This window comes from Camponotus floridanus, unplaced genomic scaffold, assembly GCF_003227725.1.
Source record: "Camponotus floridanus strain SB8 unplaced genomic scaffold, Cflo_v7.5 scaffold15, whole genome shotgun sequence".
In the NCBI taxonomy this organism is placed as follows: domain Eukaryota; kingdom Metazoa; phylum Arthropoda; class Insecta; order Hymenoptera; family Formicidae; genus Camponotus; species Camponotus floridanus.
The window spans coordinates 1,771,868-1,797,623 of NW_020229270.1; the positions used below are offsets into that span (position 1 = coordinate 1,771,868).

At 39.8% G+C, this 25,756-nt stretch overlaps 1 protein-coding gene across 10 annotated transcripts in view; it reads right to left on the bottom strand.

Moving 5' to 3' along the window:
• The window catches only part of LOC105256547 (Down syndrome cell adhesion molecule-like protein Dscam2), an 86,876-nt gene that overhangs the window by 34,525 nt on the left and 26,595 nt on the right, over positions 1-25,756 (bottom strand). For all 10 annotated transcript variants that reach the window (XR_003122479.1, XM_011266550.3, XM_011266545.3 and 7 more), the window contains exons 2-3: positions 6,085-6,435; positions 3,166-3,330 (exon numbers count right to left, since the gene is read on the bottom strand). Coding sequence is in view for 9 of the 10 variants with exons in the window: in XM_011266550.3 (XP_011264852.2) it covers positions 3,166-3,330; positions 6,085-6,435 (516 nt within the window). In the remaining variant the exon portion in view is untranslated. The remainder of the gene's footprint in view (positions 1-3,165; positions 3,331-6,084; positions 6,436-25,756) is intronic.

Here is a 25,756-nt window from a genome sequence, read left to right on the forward strand (position 1 = left end):
TTCTATCAATTTTTTTTAGAGTCTCGTATATTTAGTCTCGAAATTTTAAGATGGAAGTTCTCTCGATAAATTTTTACCGATGATAAAAAATGGAGGAAAATATTTCTGATCGATAGAAATTATGCAAGAGACCTCTTGAGATTGAGACATCCTGTAATATTCTACTTAGATTATAAATTGTTAATCATTTTATTTTTTTAAATTTATTTTTTATATCATATTTTATGTTTTGCAATTAGTCGCGAAACTCGCAAGCCGGAAACAATGTTTCAGTAAAGTTCCGCTCAACGTGCATGAATAATACACGACTTCCTAATCCTATCGTATTATTCATATCAAATACGCGGCAGTAATAATTGGGATCAACATTTCCCGATAAATTGTATCAGTATTATCTTTAATGACCGCGATAACGCTATACCCTGTCGGGTTACGATATTTTTAGAGGACACGGCTGTACTCGCTTGCACGATAATTACGCTAATTTCGCGGTTCCACCCTTGTCCGATCTACGTGACGTAGAAGTACCTCGTTCTTGCCCGAACTAAACTCGAGGTTTCCTAAGATAAGCCCCGGTACAACGCTTAACGACCACAATTATCCTAAACAGTTGCAAAAGCTTGCCCTAGAAACTTGAATCTTTTTGAGATCTACAAATTGTGATTAAATTACGCGGTTACGTGCATATTGCTCTATTACGCTGTGCATTGTGCATGCACAATACAAGAATTGTATGATTTATATCCGATAATTATCAAAATTATTACAATTTTTGATATGAAAATAGATTGAAGTTTAAATGTATGCTTTTTCGTAAGAGCTGTTTTTTAATTTTATTGGAAAATTATTTGATTATCTCATTATTTGATTTTTAATAATTAATATTTTAATAAGTTGAAAGAGCACTTATCTAACGTGCTAATACAATTAAAGATATCTATTATAATACAGAAAATTAAAGAGTTTTATCCATAAATCGAACTTGAGAAAATTAATCAACTAATTTCATGTTTTCTTTCTCTACAAATTTTCATTACTTTAAAAATTTTGAAAATTTTATTTACTATGCAGATTGTGTGAATTTTGATTTAATTCAATTTTTTAACTCGTCACAAAGTTTGTTATCAAAATATTTTTCGGTAGATTGGTAGCGCAGAAATTCTCTATACATACAACGCGAGATACTGATAAAAACAGAGGCAACGAAATGTTTTCGCGTTTATACATGAAAATATTTTGCATACGGTGCATCTATATTGTTGCTGATATATAGTGATTATACATACGTACTCAGAGAGTGAGACATGATAGAACAGGCTAAGAGCAGCAGCTGCGATAAGGCAGCCTTCTGAATAGATTGCCCGCCAAATCAGGTGGACCGAATGGTCTATGTAGTTTAGGTATTACATTCGACAAAGAGCCTATAGTGCGCGCGCGCGTGCGGTTCCATTCACGATATACACGTGCATGTACGTATATATATATATGTATGTACATAAGCCGGGATTATATATAATACATGCAGCGAATTACGTTATAACTGATATCGACACAATCGCGACAGCGCATACAATGCGAGGAGAACTTGTTTGCCTACACAATACATTGAAGTTGATACAATGAAACGTCATGTTTCGGAATTTTTTTATTCACAATTTATTAACTTGTGTTAAAATGACTTTTAAATTGGCGTATGTCTCTGTAACCCATTGACCAAGAGTCCACAAACATACACCACGTGTAGGCACAACACTTTCGTTGTAACTAGTATTTGAGCTTAATGATTGCTAATTACGGCTATTAATAAAATCGCGGAACACAAAGTGTTTAATTAACATGTATATAACTCTTTTATCTCGTGTCCTCTTGTATATGCAATTTTCTGGGAACGGCTCCGCGTTTACAGCAAATCTGATTAATCTCTGCGTGCTACTAATGAACGGATGTTCTCGGCGAGGTCGGCGTCCCCGACAATCCCGATTCGTGCATCTCGCTTCGCGCATTGCGGAAGCAGAGACGCCACATTATTGTGGATATTAAATTTCAGCGGCGAGCGTCCACGGCGGATATTAAATTTTAGTTCTCGTAGGCAATGACCATATGGCTGAGTATAACATCGCGTACCAGTGACCGCGCCAAAATCGCCTCGTATTGTCGGCATATATAATTCTTTTTCCTCTATTCAGCCACTGTTATTCACAAAAATCCATCTGAAACGTTTCCCAGGTTCGTATCAGCCTTTGTAATACAAAGCCTCGGATTAACAAAGCTATTTGGGAAGTCAGTTATACACTAATTAAACGAGAAATATTTCGAGAGATATATATCTATAAGAATAAAATTTTTGAATATAGAAGTACATATATATTTATAAAATTTATAATACAAAGAATTAAGAGACAAATAATTGTTTATTTTGTAAATAGCTTCAAAAGTTTAATCATGTTAAAAGCTATAAGTTTTCATCAAAAAATTAATGCCATAGAATCATCAGGATCTCGTGAGACGCATAAGTTAACACCCAATTTTTACGAAAATGATTTTTAATAAATAGATTTTCGTTTGCGCATTTGCAGTTTGAATTTTTGATTGAACATTTTTAGAAAAAAAAGTTATTTAAAAAGAAACTTGAGGGACCAACTTTTCACACTCAAAGAAGTTTAAATTTTGCCAAAATTTTTTCGTAGTAGGCTTAATAAATTTTTGTGCGCGCATTTACATACATTTGAATTTTGATTTACATATATTTCTTTCTTTTTTGTTCTGAAGAGAAGGATTTTGCAAAATTTGAATTTCTTTGAGTGTAAAGTTGGCCTCCCAAGTTTCTCTTTTTAAATAACTTTTTTCTGATCTCTTGTATACGAATCATGAAATAATTGTAACACATATGCTTTCCGTCATTTTATTTTTGTAATGCGACTTATATCTCGCGTATTGCAGAACCGCCAAAAATTCATTTTTCTGCGAATAATCTTTTCCCCGTGTAACATTATTTTTTATTGCTAAACAAATAACTTGTATGCGGACATGCATGAAACATTATGCATTTGAAATTATTCAATTAATTTCTTTAGCTAATTTTTTACATCGCAAGTGTTTAAAACTTTGCGTTTTCGCGTATTATAGCATAATATCCATATTTAGATTTTTCTAACAAACATTTACCTCCTTGTAGCGAGGGATATATGTAGGACGAAGGCTCGTGCAGCCAAGATACGACGCGCACCAAATCTTTGACATAGCTAGGTATGATGCAGCGTAATATCGCGGTGCATCCCCTCGATGCTCCCCCCGTCACCTCCACATCGACTTTGTATGCTTGAGCCACCACTGCGAACAGCAATAAAATTTCGCATAAATCCACATATTTCAGCGAATGTGCACAAATTGCAAAACAATGGCTTACGACGCTTACGTAATACATAATTTTTATTACAATTCTTTGCTTAAGAATAGATTGATATCTTATGAAAAAAAAAAAATCATTTTTTGATATTACGCACGTAATCTATAATGACAATATTTGCATAATTTGCGCGACTTTTGACTTTTAATTATATTTTATTTTTTAAATCGATTATTTCGTAACTCATGTTTAAAAGTAGTTGACGCTATAGACAAGTCACCGTTGTGTCGAGTTAACACCGCAATCGACAGAGCAGGGAGTCTCGTGTATCTACGCCTCTAATTATCGCCGTAATGAAAAAGCAATCGTAGTTACTCCGACACTCTCGTTTTCAATTACGTCTCGCTACATCGTGAAAGCGCGTTATCTCTGTATACGCGGGTGTACGTACACTATGTACACGGGGTGTTGCACATGTCGTTACGACGCAGGCATCGGGTGAATCTCGACGTCGCTTGGTGTCGGGGATGGCGCCGAGGCATGAGGCGACGCGAGCGTATAACGAACGCCTCGGTCGTCCTCGGCGCGTCGCTTTCCTCTCTCCCCTCCCCCCCTCGTCTACCTTTTTGCGTCCGTCGTCGTCGCCGCCCTCTCGCGCTTGAGAGGCATCGTATACTCTCTTCCGGAGATTTTATTTACGTGGAAATTCCAAGGGCGACAGCCAGCTCTACCACCAACGGCGCGGTCTGACAGGCCGACGTCGCGACGCCGCGACGCGGAGACCTTCCCTCCTCCCTCCCGTGGCTACGACACTCCCCCTGTTCGTATACGAACTTGCCGGATCGCGCGAGGATTCTTTGTCTCGCGTTTTTCTCCTTTTCAGCTTCCTGATTCTCGCTTCTTGCGCTCGCGCGCCATCGTTTCGTTTCCTCTTTTCTTAACGTTTCTGCCCGCGAGAAAGATTACGCTGGATCCCGATAGCGACACTCGAGAAAATTTTCAGAGAGAGAACTCCTGCGCCGTGGATATTATTTTACAATGGATAGCAAGTGAGATGAAACGTCAGGCTTACATTTGAGAAGATTATATTTCTTACTTTGAAGTTTCGAACTTTCATGTAACTATTTCGCGCATGCTCTCTCTCTCTCTCTCTCTCTCTCTCTCTCTCTCTCTCTCTCTCTCTCTCTCTCTCTCTCTCTCTCTCTCTCTCTCTCTTTCTCTCTTCCGTTTGATATCTCGTATATAGATTTTCAAGAACTTTTTTTTTTCCGTGCTAAAATTATTACAACAGCGTCCGCAACTTTTAGCGCAAATCATCCGCGTAAAGCACGTCCGTTTCATCGAGCGCGGGCGGGATAGAAATTTCTTTCGTTATACCGAAAGAGCAGGAAGTAAAGTTTTAATTAACGGTCACACGTCCGAGCCAGAACTTTATGGCCGCGAGGGGGTTAGTAGTTGGAAATCCTGAAAGCGTCGAGTCCACCCCGCAGCTGCCACGGATTTGCATTCAGATTGCGCTTTTTTTTTAAGAGGTAATTACACTGTGCGCTACGCGACCGGAAGGGGGTTCTACTCGCACCTCATCTGCATCGGTTGGCGAACCTCGTTTAGCTCTAACACGCCTGTTTCACACGTATGGGACTTTGTTCCCTCGCGCGATCGGCATTGGCTTTCGCACGATTGGATTGCGTTCGCACGTGAAAATGGTCGTTTAGAGAAATGTTTCTCGCAACGAAACAGCTCTATAGAAAATAATACGACTTTGGGAAATATAACTTTCAAACCCAATACGTAATAATAATGGTGAACCGTTAAGGTTCTCGATAACCCGCAATACGACTTAATTTCGCAAGGGATAGGAAAGTATCCTCGAGCGGCTTCGGAAATAGTCTTTTCATTGCATCTTGAAAAATGTGTTTAATAAAAAAATAAAAAATTGATAGATATTTTTCCGAGTGAAAAAGAAGAAACTACATCAAGTTTTCTTTATCTTTCAATTTATCGCGCTTTATCAAAATGTATTGTCAATTATTTCTTAAATGGACGGAGAAAGATGTATATAAATATAAATTCTTTTGTGCAATGCCGTTGTAATGTTTTGCGGCGATCCAATTGCATTCGGATGTATACGATGCGAGCGTTCGCGGTCCGATTGTGGCCTGTGTGAAACCGGCCTATCCGCGATTCCGCGTTTTATCGCACGCGAGAGGCGACCCGTCCGTCCGTCCGCCCGTCCGTCGCAATTACTGTTGACTCGCGCCAAATATCCGCGGCATTCGCGTAATCCGCTTAATAGACTTTTCCAATGACCCGGCCGCGGGCAAAACTCTAATATGACGATCGTTCCGATTACGCGTTTGCCATTCCTTAATTAAAGGATACCTCGGTAAATAACGGAAATGTAATTGCGCAAGTGAACGCTAATAACAAAGTTGCGCGTAAATAATGTTATCTCGTAAACGACTCTACGACAGAACGATAACGAAACGTTTGCAGCCTTGATGATAATATGATTCGCGCAACAAATAGATGAACAAAAATCGACCGCGATTTTATCTTATAAAATCATCAACTTTCGGTTTTATATCTTACGCAATGTATAGTTAAGATAATTACATATAATCATATCTTAATTCAAATTATATTTTATCTGTGAAGGGATTTTTAACGCCGATCGTTTTACAATTTTCGCGAATCCCGAATTTTCGAATTAATTGAAATAATCGAATTTTGCTCACCTGCTCTGACTTGTACATCTCGGCTGAGAACTCTGCCGACGGGGTTGCTCGCCACGCATCTATACGCGGCGCTATGAACGTCCTGTCGATAGGCCGCGGCCGGAAACGGCAAGAGCACCAGAGTACCATTTCTGAGCACTCTCCGCACGCCCGACACATCGTTCACCGGATGTCCGTCCGCGGTGGACCAGTCAATGTTGGGTGGCGGACTTCCGGAGGCCGTGCAATCCAACCAGGCGCCGCTGGAATTTGAGAACTCGATCCTTGACGGCGGTTCCACCACGAAACTAGGTCCGCGTAAATGCGCGTCGAAGCCGTGCCCGCTCGCGGACGTTATTATAGCAGCTGCACCTGCAAAAAGAAACATTTTTATGATAATTATGAATTTTTTTCAATATATGAATATAAATTTTAGAACCTATAAAGTTGCGAAATGCGCTAGCTAAAATGATTTCGATATTTCTATATATCGTTATTCAATATAATCTCATAGATATAAACTCATAATACACGACAGTCGTAAGAATACTTTGACCGACAGTATTAAAAGACCGAAAGCGAGGGATATCGCGTTGACCGGTCGTATCAGGCGGAAAACAGTTTGACAAGTTCTAAAGTGGATTAATCAACGTGCTTAGCGTGCCTAGTATAGCCGATCGAACGATGGCGATGCGACCAATACGTCGGCCAAGTTATTCTCCTCGTAGAGCGCACGAGACACCCGCTTCTCGGCGTAAATGCTTTGATCGGAGGCGTGAAAGCATTGACGAGAGTCAGCAACTACTTGTCGGCTTCTCTCTTGTATCGTTAGCGGGTTCCTGCTTCGGTTATTAACTCTCCGCCCACCCAAGCTACATCCTCCGTGTCAATGTTATGGTGAAATTTGCTGCGAGCCATAGGAGCCGTGATAAATTTCGGCCCTCTCGCACGGTTAGCCTACATAGCCTGCGCTTAAACTTTGAACCGCATTGACTTAACTTTCAATTACTATTATGTCGCAATTCGGCTAACATGACCGTCATGATGGCGATTCTAATAAATCTTCTTATAATCCTCAAGCGCTCTTGCATATTTGGACTACCTCGACTAATTTTTAATTAGTACGACTACTATCTATTTAATTTCCCGATACATTATTTTTAAATTGAGTCAATATTAATGTCTTGTCGAAAGCTACACCAGTCATTCTGAGAAGATTAATTAAACTTTAGCGAGCCAACACGCATCTATACCTTTTAATAATTGCGATTTATTTGGAAATTAGTAAACGTCAAAATAAACAGCTGATCGCGCTGATTTACGATTGTAGAAATTGCAAACGGCTAAGTAAACGGAATGGTATTTCCCTTTCCTTTATTTCCTCTTCTTTTCAAGATTCAATATAGAATAGCTCGATCGAGGCCCGGGAAAACGCGAAACTCATAACGACATTTGCGCGGAGTGCCCATTGTAATTCGTTTATAACGACATTCGAGGGGGAAACGCGCGAGGGGGTTGCGACCGAATTTCGTAATGTCGTCGCGCACGCGTTGCATATGCGCTCAGCATACAAAATACAAAGTATGCAAATCGGTGTGCGCGAATGAGAGAGAAAGAGAATTGAAACCTTCCATCGCGATGTCCGGCGCTCGCTTTCGTACTGACCAGCTTCCGGGGAATTGTCTCTTTCTCTTTCTCTCTCTCTTTCTCTCTCTCTCTCTCTCTCTCTCTCTCTCTCTCTGTCTCTCTCTCACGCTATTTAATTACTAATTCCGCGCGAGTATTATGTTGGCAGTCTCTCGAGTAGAATTCCGCGTCGCTTCGTCCAAGCGACATCATGTCGATTTTCGAAGGCGCTGCGTCGGCTACTTTAATTGGCAGAAAATTAATTACACATTGTGTATACGCAATTCGACGTTGTTAACCAGAAATTCGAACGGCTGGATTACATCAAAGAGATTGTCACTTGGTAATTTACGCGAGACTTGAATTAATTTTATATATATATATATATATATATATATATATATATATATCGCATGTCATGAAAAATATTTTGTCACACCTTTCATTTGTGTATCCAATTGAACGTATCGATTTCTATGCTTATCGTGACCTCGTGGAGATATTTCGGAACATCTACAATTCTAGCTGTACCTTAGCTGCTGCGCAGATCGAATTCGCGTCAACGTCTCGCCTTTACGTTCTCGAAGAGATTTACCTATTGACATGGAAAATCGAGAAGTTGAAGAAGATGGTTGCGACGAACGAACGAGCGAGCAAGACTGAACATGCCGGTAGATGCTCAAAGTGACTGGCCGAAAGCGTATGTTGAAGTGACAGAGGTAGACGAATAGAGTTGAGCAGCAAGTGGAAGGTATAAACGGAAACCCGAGGGGAATATACGAACGGGTGAGATGAGACAGAGAACGAAATAGAGAACGAAGTAGAGAGAGAGAGACAGAGGCAGAGAAAGAGCGGGAGGGTGAAATAGAGAGAGAGGGGGTGCAGGTGTCGGTGGGTAATAGCTCCCTATTACCATAACGCTCGGCTAAGCCGGCTAATCGGTTCCGCTTATGCCGATCGGCAAATTATTATTAATCACATTGCGCGCAGATTATGCGTCTATGGCGCGGTGGCATTTGCACTTCGCGTCGCGTTACCAGTCGCAGTTGCACGGGCTTTTAGCGTCACGTATTTATCCGCGCACGTTTAATCTTTTAGCAGCACTATATACATTAGATGCGCCAAACTCTGTTGCCTCTTGTATAATGTTCCATAATTTAGATATATTATTTTTTAAACTACAAATGATGCTGGTCTCATATTTTTTCTTTTTTTTTAAATAAATTCGAACGTTAAATGATTTATTTTCATTTATTTATTATCTATTTATTTTCGAAGTTATTTTGATATTTTGTTCTATTTGTATGTATTATATCGTTGAATTATTATATATAATACAGATTAATTACAATTCAATTATCACAAAAGCAATTGATACGTAGGATTGACACTATTTAATGTGTATGCGGATGCGCACATAATTTAGTTTCGTAATTATATAAAATTCAATATAATTACATCTTTTCATACATTATACATTGGCATCATTCGGTTTTATTTATTACACAATTACAAATTAAAGCAGATATCTTTATATTAAAATTAATCTTTACGAGTTTACTGTTTCGAGTTTATACCATTTTACACTTTCAATATATTTTCCATTCAAGATAGAAAATATACTATAAATTTTAAAATACTCTGAAAGAATTAGATATGAGAATCTTTGCTTATGATTGTTTCTCTTTGAAGAATCTCTCGTCGTCCTCGGTCAGTCTTCGAAATCCGAACATAAGCGGGATTTCTATCATCTGCCTGGATTTCGCTCTCTCGCCACGAAGCGTTCGAATCGGTGGGTTCGGTAAAAGGAGCTTGTGCTACGAACCAAGAATCAATAGGCGGAACAAACTGTGTAGGTGGGTAGAGGTCTCCGGTAAGATTGAATTTGCAGACTGCCTCTCTGAGAGTTCTCGACGAGGGGCGAATCCTGGAGAAAAGGTGGAGGGCAACGGCGGGACTTGATAAGAGTCCACGATCTCGTGCGACGGCGGTTCGTCCTCTCGCTAACTTTCATACCTTTCCTCCTTTTTCGCTCTCCGTTCCCCTCTCAAGAGAGTTGCTGATGTTTGCTCTGCCTATCAAGACGGCAATTATTTGATCCGGCAAGTGAAACGTATCCCTTAAATCTTCCTCTTTTTCTTCTGTTCGCTAGTGTTCTCTAGAAAGATTCATCAGAATTTAATTCGGTGGATTTCTAGATCTTATTTTTTCTTCTCGGAAACGTGATTTTGCATGATGTAACATAATGATTTAAAATTATTTAACACCGTGAAATATTAATTTGAATCCAAGCTAAAATCCAATATTTTTGAGAGATTCTAAAATTAAAATAGTAATTATTAAATATGTAACGAAATAATTAAAGAGAAAGAAACACAAAATTCTAATTATTACCATTTATTGTTACAACGAAATTACATAAAAAAATAAAATATTAAAATAATAATTTAAAAAATCTAGCAGAGTAGAGAAAGAGAGAGAGAGAGAGAGAATCGAATTTTTACTTTCTTTCAAAATATGATAAACAAGAGTAGTAGTCTAAAGACAACATCGATTTCTATGAGAAGTTTACAAATTGATAGAATCGACAATAGTTTACGCTAAAGAAAAAGAGAAAATGGAAAGGTAGAGGACGCAACGAATTATTCTGCCTTCCTGCAAATGCAAGTCGAAATCGAACGCTGCAACAAGTTGAGAAAGTTGTTTAGACGTCTTGGAACGAGACGGAGATCGCTCCTGAAAAACTATGGCCGTGCAGGGACACACGGGCAATTTTCCAGCTCGTGCGAAAAGTTTCCGCGGCGGGCAACAAGTTGAGAAAGTTTCAACATGGCCATGGATGGCGTCCCCGAGGGAACGCTTCCGCGGGCCATTTCAAAAACTGTCGAACGACTAATCTCATGGCTTCTAGCGAGAGAGCGCGATACGAAACTTTGGTCGAGCGACCGGAGTCTGCAACTTTTGCGCGAATTCGCTGCGAAAAGTTCTGGATCGCCTGGATAAGCGTGTTAGATCGAGCGTTGGGCAGGCGATATCTCTGAACTTCATCTTGTAAAAGATTATTTTTATCTCATTTTATATTCTGTATATGTTCCACGTTTTGAAACGAAAAAATCTATCTTGAAAGGATTTTTGTACACTTCTGAAAAAAATCATATGTGAAATATATATTTATTTCTAATATATACATATATATGCACAGATTCACATTTACATCTACATATATAGATCCATATATTATATCTATATCGTGTGCCGAAGAACACATTCTTGTTTGTTGTATCAATCCGCAAATTTTTATTCATCTTTATTTTCATGTTAGTATATTAATTTTGTTATTTGCGTTTCATATTCTTATAGATATACGGATCTCTCAAGTTAATCGAGATAATTTTTTATAAATTTCTTAATTTTAATACTATAGCATATAATTGTTTTGGGAGGAAATAAAATTAGAAAAAGAAATTTATAAAAATAGAATTAATCAATTTGATTTTAGAGAGATACAAATATTTTCTACTTTTATTATTTATATAACTTTTTTACTTCTAGTTTATGCAGTTATTTGATAATTTTTTTTTATAATGATATTTTTTAATCACATTTTTTCATCAATTTCAAAATTTTATAAAGTTCTATCAGGGACATTTTTATCTTTAACGCTTTAACATTTGCTTTTAAATTGTTTGAAAGCAGCATAGTCTATAATATTTCGATACCAGCCAACAAAATATGAATTTATAACACGTCAAACAGCGAGACAGTATCATTTCGAAGGTTTTGAAATTTCTCCGTCAGTTGCACTTTTGCCGGAAGAACGAATCCGGAAGGGTGTGAAGCGGTGCTCGCACCACTCACTCTTGGCGTCACCCTTTGTGAGGAGGACTAGGACGGTTCCTAGGGAATGGTGTCGACTTCGCGAAGGCGTTGGTCCTTTCAATTTCCCGAATAGAAGACCGGCGACGAGGAGAAGGACAGGCGGAATGATTGTTGGAAATATGAGAGAAACTTTCAACTCCCTCTTTCCCTCTCTCTCTTTTTTCTCTCTCTTTCTTCTTTCTCTTTTTTCCTTTCTTACAGCAAGTAAGCGCAAGCAACTCTGCTTCTCTCGCCGTTAAGGCGAATTTGCTTTTTCCACTCTGCCTTCCTCCTCTTTCACCTCCTTCTCTCTCTTGTCTTCCGGCTCGTATACGGTTTTCGCAAGTGCTTTGTAGCATACCCTCTTCGCCATTTTAAAGCATCTTGTTCAGAGTCCGCATGCGTGCGCAACTGAATTTTCGGAGTAAAAACGCACTCGTCTTTCTTGGTTCTATGTCTTGGCTCGACCTTGTTTCACATTTTTCTATCCTTTCCTGTTTGTTTGCCAAAATTTATTTCTCAGCACTTTTTATTTGTATGTCTTTTCCTCTATATCGCGTTCAGCCGGATATTCATCCAGATGATTCTCTTAATTTTGTTGCATCGTGGAAATCACGAAATTGTCGCTATAACAAACTTCCCGCGTTGAAGTTAAATTTAAAGAAAAAACAAATACAAAAGTTGGCCTTAAGATTTGAGTGAAACATTATTATGTGATATTTAAATATAAACGAAACAGAAATCTCTCTCTCTCGCTCTCTATGTATTATTAGTCATGTTAAATCTTTCATAATATCTTCTTACAGTATATATTAATGTATTTTATTCTTTAACGATTTTTCTCTGGTTTTAACTTTACTTTGATAAAAACACGATTAAAACGAGATTATGAATTAGCAAATTGCAAATGGCATGCACTTTTACCCGAGCGTTGGAAATAAATCCAGGATTTATTCTGATCCTGGAGGCTGGGAGGATTGGTAAAAATGCGAGGCACGTTTCACACTCGCACGATGCTCGCTCGCACGAGAACAATCCGTACGCGTTTTCTCTGCCTCTTTTTTGAGGCGAAGCGTCGGTCGATGGGGGATATAGAGTTGGGCGGGGGTGTGTCGACTGTCCGATGTCGGTGGTAATGCCGGGATGGTCGGAGAATTGAACGTGGCGTGAGAGTGGGACCGGGGCAGGTGTAAGGATATACGCCCGCCGGGAACAATGAGCGCAATCAATGCTGCACGGCACCCCTTCGACGTCAATCAAACGATCGCCGAGTACGCGCCACTACCCCATTGGCCCCGATTGCCTTTTGTCGCCCTTTAGTATTCGCTATAGCCACTATAGAAGGGTGAGAGAGGGAGAAGGGCCGAGAAAAACTGTAGAAGAGAAGAAATGCAGGGGAAGGGAATACGAAACAGGAAGTACAAGGGTTTAAGCAGAAGTGGCGAATCAGCGGGGGAGAAAAGGGGCTGTTAGAGAGAACGTAAAGAGATGGGAGATGCGCTGCATGCCAAATGTGGCAAATTCCTGCCGAGTTGTAACACGCGTATTGCGAGGAGAGGAAGGGGAGGAGGGGAAGGAGACGAGATCGGTGCGCGACCTAATTTCGGGGACTTGCTAATCCTCGCACCTCGCCCACCCTTCGGTGCATGTCTGTCCGTGTCTGTCCGTCGCGTCGGTACCTCTGAAATTGCACACAGCAATTGAACAGCACACATGTCTCCGCACACGTATACACTTCTGCACGTTGACTTCGAGATATTCGATCCTGACGTGAGAGGAACAATATGTATAACGAATATAAATCCCGGGTGGAGAAAGCGTGATCTAAGTTTTTGATAATTTAATCAATTGAAATATTTAGACTTTTAATTATTATTTGAATTTTTTTTTAAATGTGTATTATTTTTTTAGTAATTTAAAATGTATATTGTTTATTTATTCCTTATCTTTAAGTAAAAAATTGATTTGTAAAAATAATAATGATAAAATATATAATATACAAGCGAAACAGAGAATATAATTAACAAAATATATTATATAACAGACATATAAAAAAAAGAGAAAGAAAGAGAAAAAGAAAAGAAATTCTTATTAAAAATCATATTTTCAATTATTTTTATTTTTCGTTATTATGTAACGACAAGGAGAGAGAAAGATAAAGAATGAAGATATTAATCTTATTTTTATCTAATTTTTATATACTTTCTAACATTTTTATAAATTTTTAAAAAAATTTACCTTTAAACTATCACCTCTTTTTTTGAAATTTTGCATCATTGTTAGATATGCGCGCATCCATCTTTGTTAGATTCTATTATTCCAGTTGAACTAATTCATCAGAATAGTACTCTCTTCGTGTCCTTTGACACATTTCTGCTCGGCGAAACCGTTGCCAGACATAACGTCGCGTCGACCACGGGATGAGGGATGAAGAGAGGACTGTTTAAAGCCGCGCGGATATTCGGTATCCAATGTCGCATACTCGCATTACAGTTGCGCCTTTAATAATCCGGCTTGACAATTGCGCCTAGCTTCATTCATGCAACGACCATGTAACGTCGCGTTCATAATCCGATAGTTGATGTATTAATCATAGTGCTTCGGCGACTGAAAAAAATTACAACGTTTGTGTCGAATCTAAAAAATATCCAAGAAATGTAGAGAACTCTCTAAAAATTTAGAGAAATCGCGATTTGAAAAATATAGAATATTTTCTAAATGCAAATTATTGGCGGATTAAATTTTGGATAAATGCGAAGGCAGAATTTTACGATTGTTTGGTTGCGAGTAAATTCATCATTAGCGCTATTGATAGATCGAATTCGTAAGCGAGAGGCAATTATGCATTTGCACGTTTCCGCAAAATCCGCATGCCACGCACGCGAAACGCCAACGCTGCGCTTGTTTAAAGCTGGACATGCCGTGTTTGCGCCGAGTAACACGAGCCGCGGTTGTGTTGCCGTGGTATAATAATTATACTTCATTATCGATCACATACGAGAGATTTCGCGGTAATGATCCCAAGAGGTTCCTAGATCCGTTTTAGAATCATAGCGCGAAGCATCAGCTTACATCTCGTTAGCCAACGAATCATGCAATGCGTCCGGAGGCACTCTTGGTATAGTATTTGTGTTGGAAGTGTAAATTCGAAATTACACGTCAGGAATGCATAGATAGAATTTTCGCCTTCATCTCTCTGATCGGAGATTCAAAATCTCATTTACGCGAATAATCAATATGAGAGTTGCACCGCGTATTTGACTTTAAATATATCCATATAAAAGAAACACGTTGGATTTCCACAAGTTTGGTAAATTTTCGGTCAAATTTCTCTTAAATTTTATTCCGAATAAAATACACGTGAGAAACATGTAACTTTCTATTTTGTAACATATGTTAAACATATTCCTAGTTATAATAAATGCGGTATATGCATATGTACTTATATAGAGAAATGTAAACCAAAATATCTTTAATATTATATCGCACTCGAGGGATATTCGATAATAACGACTATTTATCGGAGTATAAGTTCCATCTTTTTTAATCGCGTATCGTCCTTTAAACGCGAATTTGTCGTGCGTATCGAGTTAGCGATAGATAGAGCCTCGCGAAGTTTATCGCTTTCGACGGTTGGAAGATGAGGCTCCCAGTGCTCATCGTGTAAGATATTACGAGAGGGAACTTACGCTCGCGCGGAGGACTATCGGAGAAAGGTGGACTATGGCAGGCACGGGATACGAGAGGACACCGATGATTTCCCAAGGGGTTGCGTCTACCTTCTCCGTCGTCAGTGTCGCTCTTTCGATGCTATTTCTTCCCTCTCATTCCCCTGAGCGTATCTCATATCTTAGGCACACGGTCGTTATTCCTCTCTCCGCGAATTCATCGATCGCTTCATTAATCTGCGCCAATTTCAATAAAAGTGGCAGATTCAAAAGCAGTTTTTTATTAATAAATTGCGAGGAGAAAAAATTTCCGTATTACTATAAATAGAAATATAGTATATTTTATATATAAATTTAATAGAATTTAGTAAAAAGAATTTAATAAAAAATTTAATAAAATATATCGTATTAGGATATGTTTTTAAATTATCAGAAGCGCGCGTGAGATATTCCATCTGATATAACACGCAAAAATAATTTAAAATTAATCCTTTTTATCGTTTGAAAACCTACTAATAAATTTATTCGGAGACGGTTAATGTACGGGACGTTCTCAGGAACATCCGCCACAAACACAAAGCTAAGCAATCCGTCCTCAGTTTCCAACCGAAATGGTTGTTGCGTGCCGCTCCTTTCCCCCTGCAACTTTCGCTCACGTAACCGGAATAAATTCGAGCGGTTACGAGTGGGAGCGTGTGAGCCGCGCGGGATATTTTATAAGGCGCATAAAATTGCGGCCGATGTCGTCAATTTGTTTTTCGCCTAACTCTTCCTTTCCCTTCTTCTTCACCCCTATTCGTTCACACGCCACCGTTTAGCCCCGGGAGTCGCGGCTTTATGGCGCCTCGGACGGGAAACGTTCCCGTGTGCCGCTGTTCTTTTTCGTTTTCCTCGGGAAGACTCTCTCGTCACACACACCTGCGGAGTTTTATCTCGAAGTTGCACGCGCGCATCTTGGATACAACGCGCCTCGAGATGTTCTCTTGGGGCCGTCCCCACTCCCGTCCCTTTCGCTTCCTTCTTCTATTTGGGGACATGCACTATGCAATGCCACGCGTTTCGAAGAAAGTTCTAAGCAGGTTTTCGCTTGCATTTTGCATATATCCCCGGTGCTTCGCGTGTCGGTATGATTGCTCCGACAAAATATGCACTATGTGTGATGCTGTATATTTTGGTTGTCCGATTTTATATGTGATATATTCTCTCTTCCTCTCTGTTTTTCCTTTTTGATTATTTTTGATATTTACGTACACAAACGCGGTCGATATCGCCGATATTCTCATAAAATATAAAATAAGCTACTGGGAGGAATATTTTACTGTGCGATAATAAAGCGATAAAGCTTTGCATGCATCTCATTCTGGTCGATGAATATCGGTAAATATCGATCTCTTTTATGTATTGTTTTTTTTAAGCAATATTTTCTTGGTACAATTTTTTCATATAAGCTTGTGCTTTAATATTGTTATATTTAACTAAATTCTCAAATGTGTGCAAGCGTCAAAATTAATATGATTCATATAAAATAGCAATTCGATTTTTTTTTCATTTTCTCACTTTTTAACGCTGTATAATTTATGATGCGTCAAACGAAGTTTAATCTTTGATCGATTTGGCTCAATTATTTACAGCGATCGTAATGCGACCTGCTTACAATCTTTTACGACATTCGTATAATCGATGATGTATTTTCATCCATTCGTCGCTGTGCTCGTCTCAGCGCTAAAAACCGCCACTGACGGGAATTCGATACAACCGAGACGTACTACGAGCCGACGTGAATCTTTAAGATCTAGGTCACTGTCTTGCGAAACGGGCGCTTGTCGTATCAATTTCGCTCGGGGTTCGCTCACGCGCCATTACTTTTGCACAACTGTATCGCCATTACTTTCGCATGCTGTATATCGAGTCGCATAGCGTATGCAATACAGCTACGAGGAGAGAAGATAGGGAGAGAGAGAGAGAATTTCGGGCATGATAATGCGAATTTTTCGATATCGCGGGAATCGCTTATCCGGATATTTTCGAAAGATGATATATGTACATATGTAGTTCGCAAGATGCTCGCGCAAGAAAATTCTATTCTGTTCTTTGAACTGTTTTTTTTTTCATCGTCGCATATCCGTATCCACAATTTGTCTTTTTACCAGATGGTCACTACCATTAAAGTCAGGCGCTTCTTTCTACGCCATTGCACTTTCAGTTGGCTGGCGCCCCTTTCGTCCATTACACCTGCATAGCCGCTTATCTCGAGACTCCAGGCACACCTAACGTGAATCTCTCTATCTCTCTTTCTCTCTCCGTTTCTCTATTTCTCTGTCTCTCTGTTCTCTCGTAGTTTCACTAAATCTCTCAGGGGTGCAAATTCGCAAAGCAATCGTCCGTGTGAGCTCGAGTTAATGTAGATAATATTCACAAATGTGATAGTAATTTGATTAGAATTCAGAAATGAAAAACATTGAATTAATAAATTATTTATTTCTGTGACAGTATTTATAAAATATTTAATATTTTATTTAATTTAATAATATAAAGAATGATGCAAGATGCTTGTTATAAAAGATATGAAAATTCGAATTTTACAGAAATTATTTACAAGCTCCGTTTTATTTTTTATCTATTATTAACCTGGATTTACATCAACTAATATACTCAACAATAAATATATTTCTTCTATTTTTATATACATTACATATTATATTATATTTCTATTTAATATAATATAATATTTATAGCGAGGGGGTATTTTAAATTAAGTGTGATTATATTGTCATTTTATTTCCATATCAAGATTGAGATGTCGGAAATATAGAGACTATAAACACGAGGCGCAAACACGTGTCAGGGTTAGCTTCGTGTAGATGGCCCACTACGATAGTTTGGTTTTAACGACGTCGATTCTCGGTAATAAGGGTGCACACGAGGGTGACAACGAACGGCCATTGCATTGATGCAGACCCTTGCTTATCAACGCTTATTGGTTTGTCTCTATAGACCCCGTGCGACACGCGCTTATTCCTCGTCCTATTTAGCATTATATCGCGACGATTTGCTCTTCAAGATTTCCCGTCCGGACATTTTCGGGGAATGTGGTGTATAGGAATAATCCTATTTCGTTTTCCTATTTCCCAGCGCGCACTCGTATCGCCCGATTGACAACATCGATCGCTGGAAAGACCCGGACGAGTGCCGTAGATGCGTCTCGCACTGGTAAGTACAGCGACGTCGAGTGACACACGGATACGACATACGGGTCACTCGGTATTTCGAAGTTACGAGTCTGACGGACAGAACGGGATAAAAGTTTATATATCTCCCCAATTGAATTGATGCCCCGAAAGTGTGCGTCGTGCGGAGATAGCAACATTGAAGCGATATAGCTTCGCGAGCTTGTCTACGTTATTTGTAACGTGAAACAGAGCGCCATATATCGCGAGAATGTTTCTCGTAAAAATATGTCGCGCGCGTTTTTCGCGAGATATGACTTTTTCTTTTTTGCGAATTCTCCGGCGGGAAAATATTATTTTTTTAGGGAGAGATCGGGACGGGGAATCCCTTTTTTTTTACGCGCGCGATGTGGCAGAAATTTCACCGACGAGAGGGAATACTTTTATATGGCCGCGTAATATTCGTAATATTCATCGCGAAGTTAATTCGATGTATGTTATATTTATTTCAATGATGCACGTCATGAATCAATGAACGTCCGATAAAAGCTCTTCACTCCGACATTACTGCGCGAATATTCTGTTAATCGCATGACAGTTTTATTTCCCGCGTTTTAATAATTCCTTTTACTAGCGAAAAATTACCGAATGGAAAATTATCCATTACTATCATCGTTCTACTGTGTATTAGTGAAATACATTGCGGCTGCTCGATGTATCGGTGCGACTGCCGGAATTTCAGTCCACTGAAAGCGACCCGGAATTTCGCCGAATGGAGACTGCCAGAGTAACACTCGGTACAGACCACGTTTCGTTCCGCCATGAATTCCAATCCCGGTTAAAACTCCCGTACAAGGTGCAGCAGGCTGGAATTCCTTCCTCTGATACTCCCGCTCTTTTCTCCATCTATCTCCATTTGAGTGATAAATGAGACGGCGTATGTATTGCCATATAACAACAATGCAATATATAATGATATTATATATAATAATATTAATCACACAAGATAAACTGAATAATTCATCAGACTTAAATTGCTTGTAATATTATGTACGTAGCGAGATAGATACGCGTATTTATTTATTGTTGCAACGTTTCTCTTCCTCCAAACTTTGTTGCCCTTTCTCGGATGGAAGAAGAACGGTAAACTCGAACTTCATCGGCATAACGATAATGGGGCGCGACGACGCCCGGAGGAAAACAATATGTAAATCGTTCGGTGCATCCCAATCAAAGTCGGAATCCGCGCTGCGCCGGCGAGTTTCCACGCTTGCCTAACGACGCAATCTAAATTCTGAAGGCTTGCTTCTCGAAGTACGCCAAAGTATATATCGCCGATTGGATAGAGAAAATCCATGTTGTTGCGGTGGTAGGTGGGACGAAGAAAGCAGGGAGAAAGGGGGATATGATTTCCAGAAGGGCTGTGCCGCATCGAGATGGACCGCCGTCGTTTCGTTTGCCTGCAGCGATTCCGCTAACTTCGACGACGATAGTGTCTTTTTGATCCTGTTGGCAACGTGAATTCGTCCGTTCGTATAAGAATCGGATTTCACTGAAAACGCGAAACTCGTATATTTGCGAGTAAGAAAGGATGGGAGGTTGGCTCGACTTTGTTCGTCTGGTCTTTGAACAAAAATAATTTCAAAGTGCTCGATAAAAATCACATGCACCGACAAAAGAAAATGAAAAACAGTACGAGGAACTGAAAGTATGTTTTTGAAATAAGTATCGTTATATATATTTTTGCAATACCTTTTTTGTAACGTAATGCTGCGGAAGAAAAATATCAAATTTGCATTACTTTTATAATGCATAGCGAATATCGCATGTAATCCCGGTATATAAATGTTATAAAATGATATATTAAACAGCGGATTATTTTTATATCATTGTATCGGTAGGAAAATAGATTTTTAAATTTTCACATATTATTTGCAGAAATTTTTTTTATTTAATTTTTAATCAGAATTAATTCTCAGATTTTACTTGGTAAATAAAATCCCATAATTCTATTTATGAACAGAGCTGGCGATAAAAATGATACGTTATTAGAGTTGAAAGGGGATTAATCCATCTGAGATATCGAAAAATTACCGCATGAATTATTTCTTGCGGCGAATTAGAGAAGGCAGGTGAATCCATCCATTCATTCGAAATCCTTCATCTGGGAGTCGGCGATCATCAGCCACGTCAATTTACGCTAGATGCAAATGTCTATCAGATGCGCGCTTATATTTTGCATGTCGATCGGCACCGAGCCTGATTTTGCGACATCTTCCGTTATAAAAAGAAGCGCACGTTTCGGATCGTTGTATATACACTCGATTCATGAATAATTCAAGAATGCGCGAGTTTGTTCGCGTTCTGAGAATATACGCGACCGCGTATGTGTTACAAATACACGTCGCGAGATCGTTATACGGAATTCGCGACTGCGAGTCGTGCGATTCGTACGCATGAGCCAAGTCGTAATAAAACGCATGAAGCAGATAAAGTGTCATGTTGGATGCGCGACATTTCCGTCCTCTTGAATGGCGCCACTCTTTTTTTCATGCGATACCACAAATTTCCTCTACATATGAAAATATATTTTTATAAATTAGTTGAATATACATATTTAAATAAAAAAAGTTACTATAAAAAGATTAATTTTATACAATGGCAATTTTTCTGATTATAATCTGATTATTATTATTATCATTGTCAGTATTATTTGCATTTATAAATTGAGCAGTTATGCGTGGCTTTAATTAGATGAGACGCGTAATGTGAAAATGTCTAAAGATATATCTGCGGATTCTTGTTCAAGGCGTTCAAGTGTGCAAGTGTTCTAGAATGGCAACGTCACGTTAGAGGTTTGCGCTTGTTATTGCGCTTCAATGTTCGCGAAATGAGAGGAAAAGAAAGCGAAAGGGACTGGCTATCGAAGTAGACGTAACCGTGCGGCACCCAACGCGTTTCGACTATAAATTCCGATCGTATTATCCCCGGCCGAGTAGATTCCCGTCGATTTACGATCGCGAAACCATTTCCCTCCGCGTGAACACGAAAATAATATCTATCGCTTCGGTAATCTCTTCCGGATGCGGAAAAATATGTATTTCGTATCCAGCGTTATACAATTGATCTCAATCTCGCGCGTAACGTTATTTCATCGATGATTTTTAGAAATCTTCTATACTTCAGGAGAGAAGGGAAGGAAAAAGACAGATAGTAAACATAACACGCACAAAGCATGAAGTATCATAATATTTAAATATAAAAATAAAATGAAATGAACCTGAGATAAACATTATTCTCTTATAAAAATCATTAATTCTAATAATAATGAAGTGATTTATCTGTACGAATATATACGAATGATAAAAAATTGAATTTTCATCGAAATTATAGATCTTAACTTGCCCTCGTCTTCTTTAATTATAAATAATTATATAATTAAATTGAATTATATATAAATAATAATATTAAAATAATAATATTAACAATTGTGAACTTTAGCAAGCGGGTTATCGTTAAAAATGGCGCGTAATATAAATTATCAAGAGGAAGAAAGCGCTGAATTGTATAGAGTGTTTGATATTACCGATGACACTGAACCAGCGAAAAATTTAGCGATAATCTCTAGGTTGGACGAAGCAATTCCCTTGGTGGCTCTCTTGCACGTTGTAGAAGTTGCTCGCTTTATGTGCGTTTCTTTGACGTATGTACCAGCAAAAGCTGCTCTCTTCTCTTCCTTCTTCTCCTCCTCTTTCTCTCTGTCTCGCTTTCACCCCCTCATTGCCCCTCGTCGCACTTGTCTCGCCTGCACCCCCCGCGGGTTCCACTACTCACACCATACCCCGTCTTTTCATCTCGTATCTCATCTTTCTTCCACGCTGGACCGAGAGTCTATGCCGTACAATCGCCGCGGAAAGTTTTCGTCTGGAGATTTCAACGGGGGCCGCCTTTTCTCTTGTTACAACCCCAATCTCCTATCCACCTCTCGTCGACCACTATTCCCTTTGAACATCCGGAGGGATGGACTCGGGATGAAATCTTTTGGCGAATTCCTCCTCAAATTTCTGTACGCGCTCATCGCATAGCCGCTAAAAAACGACACATCATCACCGTAATTAACGAACATTCTTGTTCTTGCGTTGATGGATGAAAACCATATCGATCGCGAGCGACAAGCAGTCCTCTTTTTTTCTATAATCACCGATAACGTAAATACATCGAACCATGTATAACTGTCCAATATGTTATTTTACCTTGGCTTGTACAGAGCTGGCTTTTTTCAACGCTTTTTTCGACGCTTTTATCAGCGCTTTTATCTCGATCTGCGTTTCCCGTCTGCAATTAGCGCTGCGTCCCGAGCGATGTTGCATTCGTAATATTTCCTCGTCGTATATATCGCGCGGTCGTGGTCGTTTTCCGACCTATGCGATGCGGGAGGTATGCGCCTGCCGAAAGAATTTACGATCGCGGCAGTACGCGCCAGGCGTTCTGTTGTCTGATTGCAGGCGAGCGTGGCTTTGCTGTCGCCAAAATGCCATCCCCGTGTCCTCTCCATAGGGGAGGATTTGGCTGCGTCGGCTGGCGACGAGCGGGAATACGGCATGGTAAAGATGCCGCGGTGAGATAAAAGAAAGCGCACGAAATTGCAGATGCGGAAAATGACCGTTGGCGTTGATGGCAAAAGTGCGAATGAATGCCGCAGATCTCCTCCCAACGTTATTCCGTGTGTTGCAACGAATTATTAAATATTCAATTTACACGAGCGTGGGCGTGTAAAGAACCCCCCCGGCTAACAATTTCAATTCGCTGACCGCGCCTGGCGCTATTTTTTTACATTATTATCGGGAAAACGACGCGTGACGGCACACACAATAAATAAATGTGTCGGCCATTGTTTTTCGCTGACGAGCATAATGGACCGTAATGCGAGGGAGGGGAAAACGCGACGCGCGTTATTATTCTCGAATCGTGTGAACTACCGTTTAAATAGAAATTCGAGCAATCGAGGATATATTTATATATGTCAATCTCGACGAACTAGAAAGCCGGTCAGGAAACGGTGTCTATTTGCGTGGTCGCTCAAGTGGTCGCTCGCTGACGAATGTGGCACAGTGAATCGGGTGAACTTTTTGAAACTTTACTCGCATTCTGGTTTCGAGTTACGTGCCCGTTGGCAATTAACTTGTCATTCGCGAAAAAGCAAGCATCGAAGAAACGTACACTTGCAAATTGCGATATTCGAAACAAACTAACGAGTACGGTATTTTCAAAGTATTTTCTAACTTGCGGCTTTCGAGAGGAAGAGAGTCGTCTGGTTTTTCGCCGAGCGATAATCTCCCTGCATCAATTATCAGACGGGAGTTTAACGAGCGTACCGAATGCGGAGGAATGCGGGAAGGATGGACGAGGGTTGAAAGGAGCGCGTCGGAAACGGAAGGGTTACAAGATCGTAGCGAAACGACGGGGATGTATTCGCGAGATATATTTGTGCGAGATCCGCGTATCCGAACGCTGGAACGTCCGGATGCAGAAAAGGACTGCGGTTCGGCAGGAAGAGGGGAAATGGGGAGGGAATGTTTTGCAGTATTGAGCCGATGCACCGACGAGCACGTCTATACGCATCCTCCGGATGAGTATGCACGTGTGCACGTGTACGTGCATTTGCGCGATAGCGATGCGATTGCGAATGCTCGTGGTGGTGTTTTGCTGATGGTGTGCGCGGTTTTGCCGGATTTTCATCCGAGATACCCGAGTCGGTAACCAACACGCAGCGGAGCCGTTGCTTTTATATTTTTCGTCCGTATTTTATTTTCAAATTCCCGTGGAGAATATTTTGCCGGTCGCATAGTTATGTTTTAAACGCATCCGCGATACGCGCAAGAACGACGAGCAGTTTTTTTTCTCCGGGAACATCCGGGTAATCTAGCGTCCCGATAACGATTGATCACAGATATAACAGCGAAATCGCGTTGCAAACGACCGTGCTATGTATGTCGGGCCTCGGAATCGAGTTTGTTGTGCTGCAATTTTGTTGCATCGGGTTACTCGCGTATCGGTATAGGCGTTAGTCGGGCGATTTAATCAAATTTCGCCTCGTCCGAAATGTCGTTCTGTCGATACGTATGCGCGTCGTAACGTTATTTCGGCGTAATAATTTTTCGCGCGCGTCGAACAGTCTATTCTACGATCTATCGGTCGATGACTGTTTATCCGTCCGGAAGTAGCGACGCGAGATTGAATTATGCAGATATTAGATGTAATCGTGGATGCAGTCCCGAGTATATGTAACGCTCACGGCGAATTTTAAAGCGTTTGCACGGCGATACATAGATATTAAAGCCGTCAAGCGCGCGCCGAATATCCGCGTACGCGTTGTATACATACGTTCTCTTTAATAATCGACCTGGATACGGGTCGACGCTCATCAATATAGCACGCGCACGAGCAAAGGGGGAAAACAGAAACGGTGAAATCGGCCACGGTAATTGTCCGTGAAATACGCTAAAGTCCTATATCCGGGATTGATTATCACGCGCTAATACTATAAACCACCGATCGTCACTTTGACTCTGCCGCGAATTCGTATCTCGTCTTAGAAAGAGTCGAAAGAGGCGAGAATAAAATTATCGAAAGTAGAACAAATATCGATGCGGGAATAATTCGATATTCAGCATTGTCTGAAATGAAAATAGTTTTGTTAGCGTTGGTCGTGTCACGGTAAAGGGAATTTTTTTTTATAATTTTCATCTTGCAAACTCTGGAATTATAATGTTACAGAAGGTCGAAGCCTTTGAAAAACCTCGTTAACCGAATGGGATTCAAGTTCGTAGTTTAGTTAACTGGTTTCCAAGTTTTCGAAGATCTTACTTCGAGCGAATTATTGTCGACAAACCAACCTCGCTCGTAGGAAATTTTGCTATGTAAATCGAAAGATTTCCCGTGTGATTACAAAACATCATAAAAATATAATCATAAATTTCGTCGTCCAGAAAGTTAATTATTTTCAAGTATGCAAGGATTTCGAACGCTATTATGCAAATGAGTTTGAATTTTATAGATTTTTAAGAGAAAGAAAAAGAAAGAGAGAGAAGATCCCAAGTATGTTTATCAATTAAAATTGATAGAATTTTTTCTGTCCTTAGATTTATCAGCGCGAATCAACTTTCGATACTCTGAAAAAAAATCTAACGAAATATGGTCTCTTGAAACCTGATAATTTATTCCAAAAACGCCGTAGAAGAGTTCGCGACCGATTTGTGACAGGCTGTAAATGGCGCTTGAAATGTAATCAGAACGCAGAACTTGATTGTAACGAAAGCGTCAAGTAACGAGTGGCTCGCGGCCATTAATTATGCAAATTGTATTCCTTTGTGA